The 13,529-nt window shown below is 42.1% G+C and overlaps 1 protein-coding gene across 1 annotated transcript; it reads right to left on the reverse strand.

The window, feature by feature from the left end:
- Positions 1-42: 42 nt before the first annotated feature.
- uba6 (ubiquitin like modifier activating enzyme 6) lies at positions 43-13,510 on the reverse strand. The gene is made up of 32 exons (XM_069167096.1): positions 13,463-13,510; positions 12,861-12,955; positions 12,575-12,669; positions 12,417-12,445; positions 12,182-12,276; positions 11,377-11,488; positions 10,736-10,816; positions 10,490-10,612; positions 10,163-10,286; positions 9,798-9,901; positions 9,616-9,678; positions 8,363-8,439; positions 8,128-8,194; positions 7,774-7,917; positions 7,408-7,554; positions 7,223-7,303; positions 7,036-7,113; positions 6,746-6,927; positions 6,457-6,562; positions 5,749-5,838; positions 5,553-5,633; positions 5,184-5,312; positions 5,004-5,055; positions 4,821-4,884; positions 4,658-4,727; positions 4,509-4,580; positions 4,282-4,405; positions 3,908-4,101; positions 3,434-3,561; positions 3,118-3,205; positions 2,900-2,994; positions 43-2,058 (listed from the first exon to the last, which is right to left on the reverse strand). The coding sequence occupies exons 2-32, from the start codon at positions 12,899-12,901 to the stop codon at positions 1,917-1,919; spliced, it is 3,078 nt and encodes a 1,025-aa protein (XP_069023197.1). The 5' UTR covers positions 12,902-12,955; positions 13,463-13,510; the 3' UTR covers positions 43-1,916.
- Between the last annotated feature and the right edge of the window lie 19 nt (positions 13,511-13,529).

The raw sequence follows: 13,529 nt of genomic DNA on the forward strand, positions 1-13,529 counted from the left end.
TCTACCTTTCTTTGTACACTATCAAAAATCTGCCATATGTTAATGAAAGTGATGTAATAAACAGCAATTTGTATTGTCTGTACTTGTCAGGTTTGCGATTATTTCAAAACAAAGACTCAGCAGATTTCGTTTTGAAGATGTCCTGAAATCTCATTTTATTGGACCATTGGTTGAGCTGTCACAAGAACATACGTCATTATCGTTGTCATTCATTAACACTGCTTTTGTTTTACACTTCGCTGCACAAGTGTTGTCGATGTGGTAGACATTTGCGATGCAAAGCAAAATTCACTTCCTCTTGATTGTGGGCGGGGAAATGAATGAACATCGAGGACTTCAGTCTTAACTGTTTGGCTTCCAGACAGAAGGTCACTCAAAAACAAATGGTAACCTGTTTATTATCAGCTTGATCTCAAGGAACTAATTACACAGTTTAATTTGAATGATTCCATTGAAAACTACATTGACATTATTGAGAAAATAAGCCATTGCAGACTATTTCAAAAGACCCTCTTTACAACCTTCAACGGGATCTAAGTGAGGTGGTGATTTATACGCCCGATAAACACTTTTAGGATGACACTTGTTCATTAACTGATTAACAGTTAACCAGTGCACCACGACTCATCAACAGAGCTCATCCCAGGCTCGGTTTGACACACAAAAAAAGGGGCAACAAGTAAATAAATACATGTCACAGACACACATCCATAAACAAATACACAAATAAATCATGAATTGCAAAAGATCTTTTTTCTTTTAAAACAAAGGTAGTTTTTAAAATAGTTGGAGTGTGATCCCAGATGTTGGTAAAGATGTTCCATGTCTGTCAAAATAAGGCTTTTCTACGTGTGAAACGGTCTTTGAACTCATGCCAGTACTTAATCAAATGAAGAACATATCGTTAGTCCAGACTGATGTCAGCGCAGTCGTTACCCAAGTATTTAACAACGTAGGTAAGACTAGCAGCTACAATTAAGTGTTTTTACCAATGTTGTTTAGTCCAGCACACGTCAGCTGTGTCATTTCAAGCTCATTGATTAACTAGGGAGCTTTTCTGACAAATCACCCAGCGACAAATCCCATGAAGACGCTGCTGCTGCTGCTGCTCTTAACTGTTTGGGTGATATTCATGTCCTGTGATATAAACACGTTTTTATGAGGCAATCAAAGTGATCCGAAAAGAAAAACAATCATCTGCAGACACAATGATAATCAGTATCTTTGGTGGTTTTGCCATTTTCTACTGACCTGTTGTACCTTTCAACAAATAATCAGTGACATGTTTCTAGCAGATACTTGACAACGGTCAAATTCTGAGGTTGGCAATATTGTCGTAGCCAACAGAAGGACTCTGAGGAGGAAGATGATGGGATGCCTACCAACTCCATATCTATTATTGCGCCAGCAGTCCTACTTACGCTGCCTTTAGAGCCGAGCAAAAACAGAACTGAGAGCAACGGGGTTTTGTGTTGGGAGTAAGCAGGCTTCTGTAAACATAGTTTTAGTCAGACTCACTGCCACAAACAGGAAAAAAAAAAGGTTATAATGAGTTAAGGCATCGGCACAGGCAGAGCTGTGCATTTCACCACAGTAGAAAACATAAGAGAAAATATATGTACACAGGTACAATTATAAGTGCTACTTAAGCAGCCTTGTGTCCCACTGGCTAGATCTGAGGCAAGAAAAACTGGGACCCCGACTGTTTTTTCCCGCTCCATGAAGTACAGGGGGGATTGGGGGGGGGGGGGGGGGGGGGGGGGGGGGGGCTTGTGCTGGGGTCAGGAGCTTTGCCGTTCAGATAACATCCTGAGGTAAAACTCCTGACCCTGGCCTCGGTTATTGGGGTATAACAATTTACATGAAAGAAGAGAAATAAGGACACAAGAGGTTTGAGGACGACATCTAGGAAGGTGTCAGGGCGTCCCGCCATCAGGCCTGAAGAAGTACCTGACAGGAGGACCGGCGAGGTCCTCGTCTCCGTCCGCCTCAGGAGCGAATGATACGGTGAGGTCAACGTAGCGGCGGTCTACTGATGGCTTGATCAGCTTCTGCATCCTGTGGAGAGTCAGAGTCAAGATTAATAGATCTCTTCCGTTTCGGTCAAGGATGATTCGTTTCAGTGTAAATAAGTTAGGAGAATAATTATTAACAATTGTTTCAGTTTGCATTCATGTCTGTTCAGACTCGTATCTTACATGTAGTGAAGACGTTGAAGAAATATGATGGAAGGTCTTATGTGTATTTAGTGATATATAAAAAACTGATTTGACTTTGTAAAGCTTTGTGGTTCTTGTTTTGCTGTATATCTACTGTATTAGTGTGTAAATTGAAAAGAAAAACAGATTCAATTATATTTTATGTGTTCACATGCTTGGCCAATAAAGTTGATTGACAGCAGACAAAACTTCAAATAAGAAGCTACAAATTCTGAAACATGGATGCTCAAAAGATCTAAAAAGTCACCAGAGTTTCAAGGTGGACACCCGAGATTAGTCTCGCCAATTCAGCATTTGACCAAGTGTAAAATATGGTCACAGTCACCCCTCCTGGTTTTGACATTAAATAATGGACAGAAAAGTGTTTTTGCAGAATATTGTGATGTCACAGTAAATTTGACCTTTGAGTTTTTGAATATGAAATACCATGACTTCATCTTTTGTCATAATTAAGCATGAATGTTTGAGTTATGGCCACAAACATGTTTTGTGAGGCCACAGTGACCTTTGGCCACAAATATCGAATCAGTTGATTCTCGAGTCAAAGTGAATGTTTGTTCCAAATTTCTCAGTCACGACAATGTACTTGTAAACAAAATGTTGCCGGCACTGAAGCCTCAAACAAAGAGCGAGATAAAAAAAAAAAAAAAAGCAAGAAAAGCTGGGAGTGAAGCACTAACGTCAGTTTGAGTCTCTTGGAGTGTCCGGGCATCACAGGCACATAGAGCATCTTTACACCGTGGACAACCATGGTGGGTTCAATTCCATACTTTTCCTAAAAAAACAACAACAAATTAACAAAATATTATTTGACAAAGAGATCAAATATAGTAACATGGCAACTGAACCTCAATTAATATGACAACAGCACTGAACAAAGTGAGTAAATGTTTCTCACCCTCACTGCGTTTATGAAGTTAGACAGAGTGAAGTCCTCGTGGCCAAAGACAGTCCAACAGTCCCAGATGGAGAAGTAAATGTTGTTCCTGTAAAAAACGGCAAGAAGTAATCACCGTGTGGCATTACAAGAACCATACAATGTGGCATTTGACGCCATGTAGCAAATGACATTTCCAATTTGTTGCCATGACAACGCAACAACAGTGAGGTGTGGTTGAAAACGGGGATCGACGAGACATTGTGAGTGCGCAGAAGTCAGAACAGCAATTCTTGAGGTCGTGTGTTTAATGGAGAAACTGTAAATATTCTCCTACCTGATAAGCATCTGCTTGACTGGGGCTGTCTCGGTGAGCACCACGACGGGAATGGCCAAGTTAAAGAAGCAGTTTTTGAAAGATTCAAACCCGTAGCCTCCGACCACCTTGATCAACTCCAGGGCCACCTGAGAACACAAAATGTTATTGTTAAAAAAGGGAATTCATTTCAACAATTCAAACACTTGGGTCTTTTAAATAGCAAAATGTTCATTTTCTTGACAGTCATGTCCAACACAGTAGTTTATTTTTAGACCAACAATCAAAAACAATATTTTTTTTTTATTAAAGTTGCAGTTGACATCATCCAAAATAAATAGGCGTGTCAAATTAAACCGTCACTACACACAAAATTATAATTTGCATAAATTAAAATAATTTCTGAATTGCTGACTTTGGATTTGAGCTATCTTTTGGAATACGAGCATGGTAAATACACATAGTTAAGGACGTGCTGAATGACCGAGCTCTCACCAGTCCAGCAACAGCAGCTGTTGCCGTGGCAATAGCAGGGATGATCTTGCCGGCGATGCGTTTGGTTTTAAGTCTGTCAGCTGGCTCGATGGAGTACATCCTGGCTCTGAGAGCGGACGCTGATGTGACAAAATCCATGTGGCCGTTGGCGTCGTTGTCCTTCTCAAACTGAAGGGGGCCCATCTGTAACCACTCTGCAGGGTGAACGTGAAAGTACACAAATTATCACCAACTGTTAGAAGTAGATTGTAATGTAGCTTCACCCAATTAATAGGATGGAAAAACAGATTGCATGTTTGAACGATTCATCCGTCAGCTTTCGTGTCTTTATAAAAATGTATTTGTTGTGATTTTGATGCGTTTTGTTTGTATACCTGGTGTAACCCTGTCGGTGGCAATGGCCTCCTCCAGCTGTGCGATGGCCTCCCTCTCCTCCTCACTGCTTAGAGGCATCTTTACCTGATCAGGCTTCTTCGCCGACTCATCTGTCTCTATACTCTGACAAGGACAATCCACAACAATCAACATGATTCGGTATTTTTTTTTTAAAAATTTTTTACACTTAGACAAAAATCAAAGGGCAGGTCAATTAAGAAGTTACTTTCTGTGAGGGCCTGTACTCGGGAATCTTGACATCTGAGAGGGTCCTGCTCACCGCCTCTTCAGAAAGATCCTGATGCATGAAAAAGCTCAGTGAGTTAGTGACTGTCTGCGTTATAAAAAGTGTACATGCAAGTGTACGTGACCTACCTTTTCTGAGTAAGGGATGTTATAAATCCCCGCATAGAGCCGGGCAGTGCTGACGATGAAATTGAAGTGCCTAATGGGAACAGCGGAGGGTTCAGCGAGATTAGATGTGAAAAATGCAGTCCAGAAAAGGCTTAAAAAGTTATAGAAGAACGAGTGCACTCACAAAGACTCTTTCAAGTCAAATTCAATAGGCGTTGGAGGTCTTTTTGGGGACTGCCAAAACAAACCTGATTGAAGAAAAAGGTTTTCTTACTTTTAGGTACATCTCATATTGCCGTTATATATATTCAATTATTGTGTAATACTGTGATAACTTTATAGGTTTGCATGACTGTCAAAAACTTACTTCCATCTTTTAACCTTGTGTCCAGGGGGAAAGAGTGCAGCAATTGTAGGGCCTACATGAAAGCAGAATAAACCACATGTAAACAATTCGGAGCATATTATGGAGCTTCCAACACCTACACTCTATAGAGTATATAAAGTACTTGGTATGAACATGTATTTTCAGGTAGAGATTCATTACCTTTCTCTTGAAATACTTTTCGAATTTCAGACGAGCAACAGTGATGCACTGCTCCCACTGACTGGGCCGTCTGCTCAGCAGCTTAATAACCTGGAAGGACCCCTCCAGACTCTCCCCAGCCTGCATCCTCTACACACACACACACACACACACACACACACACACACACACACACACACACACACACACACACACACACACACACACACACACACACACACACACACACACAAACAGAGAGACACACACCAATTATCTTTAAAAGCTGTGTTTTACTGAATGAACTACTGCTTTCTATGCTGAGGCAGATTTATACAACCGATATGTTTAAATGAGTGAGAAGAACACTCATGACATGCAAAGTCTCACCTGCAGCACTACTTCAGCCGGGGATTGGGTCTGCCAGAACGTGTTGTACATCGAGGGTTTGTGGACAAAGGCATTCTCAAACTACACGACCAAAAGACACAAATCAGGACGAGCACTGCCAGAATGACTCTAAAATGATGACGGTGATCGCATGCAACAGGGAAAACCAAGGCTGTTGGGCTTTAAGCACACAGACCTTATCTCTGGCCCACTGGATGGTGTGCTCTATAACAGAGGGGAATGACTTGAGAGTGCAGAATGGGATCTCCTCTTCTGGAGGGTCCCTCTGGGAGGCAAAAGGAGAGATATTTTAGGATGGTAATGAGACTGCATTAATTCTAGTATTTTAAGAACATGTAAAGGGAAAAAAAAAAAACTTAGCCTGAGCGTGCTCACATCATCAAGACACAACTTTTTGTGTTGAAGAAAAAGTGTTCTCACACAAAACTGTGGAGTTCATTGTACTAACTTTGTGCCTTATTTGGAGTCATTTTGGGCGGTGTCGATTTATCAACTGTGCAACACCGTGATTTTTTTGTGAATAAGCTACACATAAGAAGATTTTTGTTAAAGCAGCTGACTTTGAAGAAGAAATCTACAGCTTTACTTGCCGACTTAAATTTATATTCATCAGAAAGGTGAAAACCAAACCCTTTATTGGCCAAATCATTATGGATTCAACTGAAAAGTGTACTTTACAAGCAGAAACAGGAGGTGGTTGTTAAATAGGACAGTTGCATAACTGATGCCATGTTTCGAAGTGCCCATGTCCACCTCTTCTAGCGGGCCCGGTACAGAGCGATCACACTAGGTAGACATACTGACTTTGGGGAAATCAAACATGCTCGGCCATGATACGGATCGCCTTTTATGAGTACACCCTCATACTCTGCCATATACTCACATGGCTATTGTAGGACTCTGTCATGTTTGGCACAATGATTTCGGTGTGTCCTTTAGTTCCCATGGTGCCAGAGTCCAGGAGAGGTCTCTGATTGGATACACAGCGGCTGGAAATTAAAGTAATACCTTTTAATTCCATTTACTACTTTTTCTTAACTTGAAACTACTAAATTCAATACGAGATGTGTTCAGTCAAATAATGGTCATTATGCATGGATATCGACTTGTTGTGGGCCATTGAACATGGAATACTTAAGGAAAGCAGAGCACACTCCACCGTCTTCACTAACCTGTCCACGTATCTGCGTGCCTCCACATTGTCCAGCGCAGTGACCACTATGTTCAGGCAGGAGTAGAAGGAGTCACTGTAGATGCTCTCAGTAGCTGGACACACCTTGTTGAGGTGAGCATCCACCTGCAGCTCTGGGTTGATATCCAGAGTGGCTTCTGCTGCCGTGGTACTTTTCGGTTTCTGAGACAGAGAAGAAAACAGGAAACAAGGTGTGTGAGTGGCTGATTGCAGTCAATACAAAAAAAAAAACATACCTGCATCAGGAGGAGGAAGTGTCCATCTAATCACCTGTATATGATGTGGTCTGAAGAGAAACTGCCTGTTGAGGTTCGATTTTTCGATAAGGTCTGGGTCTGTGATGCACACCTGAGAAGTGACATGCAGCACAGTAAATTCCAGTAAACTCGGTCATCACAAAGCCATGAAACATACAGGAAGACGACAGAAAGAAAACAAGGAAGGAAGGAAATCCCACCTCTCCTGAGGTCTTGGCCAACCCCACCCCAAGCAGGGCAAAGTTTTTTAGCATCTCACAGCCTATGGCACCACAGCCAACCTGGAAGAGAAAACATTTCTTGTTTATTTGGTTGTATATTTGGATGGAAACTTTAGCATTATTCAACAGATGCCTTTGCTATGATGAGAAAATCCAAATCTCACCATAAAGACCCTGAGCTTGTGTAGTTCAAGACACATTGATTCCCCAATGCAAGCTCGTAATCCATCATATCGATCGCCCCTCGGGAAAAACTCCTCAGCAGAAAGAGACTGAAGTGGTCTCACTACCTCGATGACATCAAGATACAACTAAACATGAGAGAAAGAACGAGATAAAAATGACAGTTAAAGGGATAAATACAAACAAACAAAAAAAATATACCAATGCTAAAATGTTTCACAAATGTGTTTTTTTTCTTTTCTTTCTGTGTTGCCGTGGAAAAGGGGTGAAGTTAGTGATATAGGCGTCAATCAGCACCATTTCACCTCTGAGTCCAAATTATATATAGTCCAAATTTAGCAACCTACCCATTGCTGCAGTGGTGCAAACTTCCCTGTGATGGCCTTAAGAACTTCCTGACTGGTAACACCTCCTACAGCTGCTGCTAATGGAGGAAGAGTTCCCCTCGCCGTCCTCGAGAGGCAGCGCACCAACTCAGAATTCACAGGAGCCTGCGAAGAGGGAGGGAGGGGGAGAGGAGTGATGTATGTGTGTGTGTGTGTGTGTGTGTGTGTGTGTGTGTGTGTGTGTGTGTGTGTGTGTGTGTGTGTGTGCGCGCGTGCGCAATCAGCTCTAATAAAGGATGTTTGTTCGTCTCTGCAGCTTCAAGATAGTGAAATAAAGATCAATTCTAAAAAAAGAGTAAAGAGAAAGAAACTCACTCTGTTCTTAAGAGTTGCATTCACTTCCTCAGTCAACTTTAGCAAAGCCTCAGCATCCTGTAAACACCTGACGACATCAAAACAAAACTGCTCACCTCAACATTACGTCACCAACTTCACAAACTGAAAACCACAACAAGGCCAAACTATATCCAGTGGTGCTGTTAGAGTACAGAAAGTAGTTCAGCAGATTGAACTGGACTGCACAAATCAGAGATTCCCAAATGTTTGTTACCCAATGTTGGGAAGTCTACTGTGCTGCTCCTGGAAGGTGTCCAGTGCCAACAGGGCCGCATGGATCTGTAGTGGGGCCTGATGGGTAGATTCAGAAACAGGTTTGTGAAGAAGCAGCTTTGTTAAATGTATCGGTCACATCTGGTTAAACTTGTTTTACAACCTGATGGTCAAACGTGTCCGTGAACACAAGAAACAAAGTGGTGCAACTGGTCTGTACACGTGGGTGTGTTCTGTAAATATGAAAGCAATGTTTTTGAGCATGATTGTTTAGCAGGTGGGCTGTTAACAAGTTCAGATCAGTATTAAACTTAACCAGCTTTAGATCACGTTAACCAATGTCGCATTTTTTGAAATAGTAAAGCACCTGGCTTACCATGAGGTTGTAAAACCAGTGTTAAAAGGATAATTTGTTTTAGTTTTTTTTCCAGATTTTTTTTTTTTAAGTGAGGTTGTATGAGGTAATTATCCATAGTCTGCAGTAGGTGGAGTCAGCCAGTCAGTTAGGTGACACAGGCAGCTGTAAATGCAAAGAAGCTAAGCCATTTACTGATGTGGACAAGGTCAGCAACAAAATGTGTTTTAGCTTGGTAAAAAAAAAGAAGAGAGAAAAAAAGACAGACCTAAAAAGAATCAATATAAGTTTAATTGTACACTATATTTAAAATATTTTCACAGCTTTACCTTGCCATCAGACAGCCCTTTCCTTAAGTAGCTAAAGCCGTTATATCATCTAAATCCTCTTCAATGGCACTCGAGTCCTTTTACATTTGACCTCAGAGAACACAGTTGCTGATCTACTGCTGCCTCAAACTGGACATTTGTTTGTGTTAATGTGTGACTCTGGTTGTGCGTTAACATGAAAGTGAGGATCTGAACTAACACCAAAGTCACACAATAACACAAACTAACCAATCAAGGCAGCAGTAAATTCTCAACGGGGGCTGTCTGATGGAAAGGTGAAGCAGTCAAAATATTGTAAATATATCAAACATTTAAACTGATATTGATTTTTTTCAGTGAGTAAAATGTGTTTTGTTGCTGACCCCATCACACAGCAGTGCATACTTTGACTCCCTTGCCTGTATGGCTTTCTGCTTCCATAAGCTGGGGACATGCCAACCTCCAAATACTTCAGGTAATACACCGACTATGTATAACTGCCTCATACTGTCCCACTTAATTAAAAGAAGTAACAACTGTCTCTTTAAGACCAAAGGTTGCTAGTTTGTGATAAAAGCTTTAAACTCGCACCTCTGGTTTACTGAAGTCTGGAGTCAGGACCTGAGGATCACACAGCTGCCTCTCTATTGTTTCCTGAAATACACAGAGGATAAAAGCCAGGGGGAGGGGAGACGTCATTTATTTGAACATTTCTGCATCTTTTGTTGTCCATCTGTGATATTTGTGGCTGATGTGACAACTAGTTAACTTACAAATCTGTATGTCTTCGGGGTTTTCACCAAGACAAAGAAACCTCCATGTGCATATGGTTGTAGTTGGGATGTGTCTCCTATTTCAAAACTGTGAGCGGAAATGACTAACACCACACACATTCAAACACAACACACACACAATTTAGATGACATTACTACATCAATATGTGACCTCACATAGAAAACATATCACCAAATCTGCTCTTGGAATAGCTGCTTGATACTTTTGTCAAAGTTGTGAATAAAGTCACAGCTGTGTCCATCCAACATTTGCTGGACAAGCTGTTCTTATACAACTACAACAATAAACTGACAGTTAAATATCTAATGTACTCAAACTGTGACCTGCACTGGAGAAACAATACCTGAAACCTGTCGTGCAGTGCCGTTGAGCTCCTCCATGCCGCTGACCTCTCTGAACACAACACTCTGGCCTGTCTGGAGGCCATGAGGTTGGTTGTCCATGCAGGAAACAACCCCAGGATCCCCCTGAAGGCCAAAAAGGTAACAAATAGAAAAGGTTTTTAGCTAATGCAAAACAGCCAACTACTCCAGCTTACTCTTCCGACACATAAAAATGTGGCTAATTATCACATTTAACAAATGATGGAAAGAAAATCTCTGCAGCTGACAAAAACATTAACAGGTAATCAAATAAACATTATTGCAGATTATGGGAGCACAAAGTCTACCTGAGTGATAGTTTGAATGAAAATCTCCTTGGGTTCCTCTCCTGTGGGATCAGACACCTCAAACTCCTCTCCAAAATCACAAAACACCCGCACACAGATGCCAAATGCATCACACGAGATGAACTGGCAACGACAAAAAGGCAGCAGTTTGGTTAATATTTGACCATTTGTGTGTTTCCCCATGGGTAAGACATGGTTTAGCTAATGCTCCTTAATGTATAACCATTATAAGAACTGTGGACTCACTCTGATGGGGGGTTGTTGTGAGTGGCAGAACTCATTTACTCTCTTCTGTAGACTTAATCGGGCCTCAGTCAAGATGACACACTGCAGGAGAGAGCAGAGCAGTCAGACACCAAATGTTTCCTGACTCCACAGCAGAGAATAATACTTGAGATTAAATGCAGTCTTAATCAATATATCAATATGTAAACAATATTTTCATTGTTCCATCAATCAAATAGCAAGTACTGCAGGCAGGCTATGGGCCAATGAATGCAGAGAAACATCATCGCTGATAGTTTGATAAAATCCTAACAGATGGTTTGGTAATTAAAACCTTTCAAGTTTTGACCTTTAAAAGTCTCACATTCCCGAATGTCTGCCACATCTGGAGTGACAGCTGCGAAGGGGATCATACTGCAGGAGTGGCTTCATGAACTTTTCTGACATTGTGACACTTTTTCCACCATGACATCTCGTTTTTATTAGAAACAATTGTAACTGCTGTGAATTCAGCCGGACCACAAACCCTTTTGCAGCTGTGTTACTCGTCTGCAGGGTTGCGTGTTTTTACACTTGCCACCAACACACATTTTTAACTACTGTACTGAGACACCGGTTCAAAATGTCCCATGAATCACGGATTCTGAAGGCCAAAGACATACCTGATACTTTCTCAGAAAGCTGAGATCAGTGTTGTTGTCCAGAGCAAAGGACGACATGTCAACATGGACGTAAGGGTTCAACTCTGCCACTCGGGGGCACACCGCCTCCACTCTGTGGGGGGGCAACAGGAGTGTAAACATGTGCAAGAAATAAGGAAAGGGAGACAGACTGTCGCGCATATTTAAGGAGCAATGATAATGTTCCGAGACTGTTCCTGTAGCACACAAACAGCACCGGATTGTACCAACCTTCATGAACCAGTATTCCACGTTAGGTCAATCAATAACTGTGAATCCGTCCACCACAATCAGACTGTCAACACAGTTGTGGCGTGATGTTGAGGCATCTGAGCCGTAACATTTGGTGCCAACAGCCTCAGCTGTGGCGAGATGGCAACCAGGTTTTCCAGCCTGCCAACATAACCGCTCAGTGTGTTCAAAACGCACAAGTCTCTCGTTGCAACAACAAAATTGTCACTCCCTACCACCACGGCAACATGTTTTGGTTCCCCAAAAATTTCAAACAAAATTTGATGTGCTGCTCTCTGCTCAAGTTTCAGGTCCATGGAGAAATAGCAACAGTGCACTCACCAGCGCAAACAAAAACGTGTCCAACTCAGATGCTGGTTTTGAGCAACGTAACTTGGAATATTTACTGACACAGGTCATAGCGTCCCCCTGCTCTATGCACGGGCAACAGAAACAGTCTCTGAACTTTTTGATTGGCCCTTGTCTACATGGATCACAGGACAGAGTGAGTGGGTGGTATTTGAGGGTGAAGTCCAGCTTCGTGGTGTGTTTTTACCTCCTCCGCTGGCTCAAAATATCCTCTTTGCGGATAAAGAAGTTAGAGCCAAGATCGCGGGTCTCACACTGGTTTGTGTCATGAAGGGTAACCGCCTGCACATGCACAGAGCACAAATATAAACAGTTACTGTGTGTGAACAAACAAAACAAATCTGATTCCCAAGATGCTGGAAATGACACATTAGTTATTGGACAATCATAACATATATATTTTTTTTAAAAAGACTGCCTACCTTCACCCCAGCCAGGACAATATTCTTTGCTGTGAAACCAAAAGTCAAATTCCTTAGTGTGAGATTACAGTTGGCGAGGCAGGTCATAGGAACACTATGGCATTAAATATCATACAGTGCCATGCTGCAAAAAAAACCAACTAAAAACGTTTGCCCACCTATCTCTACTCCCAGTCCTCCCATTCCACTGAGAAACACCGAGGACTGGGCCATCTGGTGCATGGCATAGTCTCCGAGCACATATCGCTGGCGGCTGCAGAGAGAAGCAGAAGAGGAGGTGGTGAGGGAATGTGCAACAAAATGAAGAGCACCGAGACCAAATAAGTGCACCGATTGTCATATAAAGTGCAGTCATCAACTGTCCTGACTTGCCAGGCAACGTTATCCGTAGTGAATTAAAAAAAAAAAAAAAAAAAAGCGAGTACACTCGACTGAGAAACTTGCCTGTAAAGGGAGTCGTCAATCTCCATCAAGTCTGCAGCCATGCTGGGAGGGGAAGGGGGGGGAAATCCAACTGCCTCAGGGATAACGACTCTGGTCTGTCAAAAATACGAAACACAAACATCACAAAAAGATGAAGACGCTTCAGGTGCGAGCGGTGGTGACCTGAAACCAACGCCCTGTCGTAGGTTTAGCTGCACGGCTAACTAACTGTTCATGCCAGCTAACTCTGGTTGCCAGCGAGCAGCCGCGAGTCGAGGTAAAGAGACCGTCCCGTTCACATGGAGGGACTTCTAACAGGCAAACGTGATTGCAGTTCATATCTTAATGACGCCAGCCGGTTTATAAAAAAAATAAATTAATTAATTAAAAAAAACTGCTAAATGGAGCTAAACGTTAGCAGCTACAGCTAACTAGCACTGAGTGCCACCGCCTGGGTGCCGGTGGCGAGGACACATGTCATAAACTCGTTAAAAGTAATGACACGTATGTTAGGCCGCAAATAACTACCCCGAGGAGACAACCGTTTTAGGTTTGATCGTTTCTATCAAGCAATATGAACAAAGTCGTTGTTAAAATGAGGGGAAACTCTCGTCTGTACGTACCTGTCAGGATGCCCGACGAGCTGCAGCGAATGAATGGCTGTGACTGGTTAAAAACTTGGAGTGGTTC

The sequence above is a fragment of the Embiotoca jacksoni genome, unplaced genomic scaffold (genome assembly GCF_022577435.1).
Source record: "Embiotoca jacksoni isolate LCO1_2020_lvr unplaced genomic scaffold, fEmbJac1.0.p SCAF_4, whole genome shotgun sequence".
NCBI classification, from domain to species: Eukaryota; Metazoa; Chordata; class Actinopteri; family Embiotocidae; genus Embiotoca; species Embiotoca jacksoni.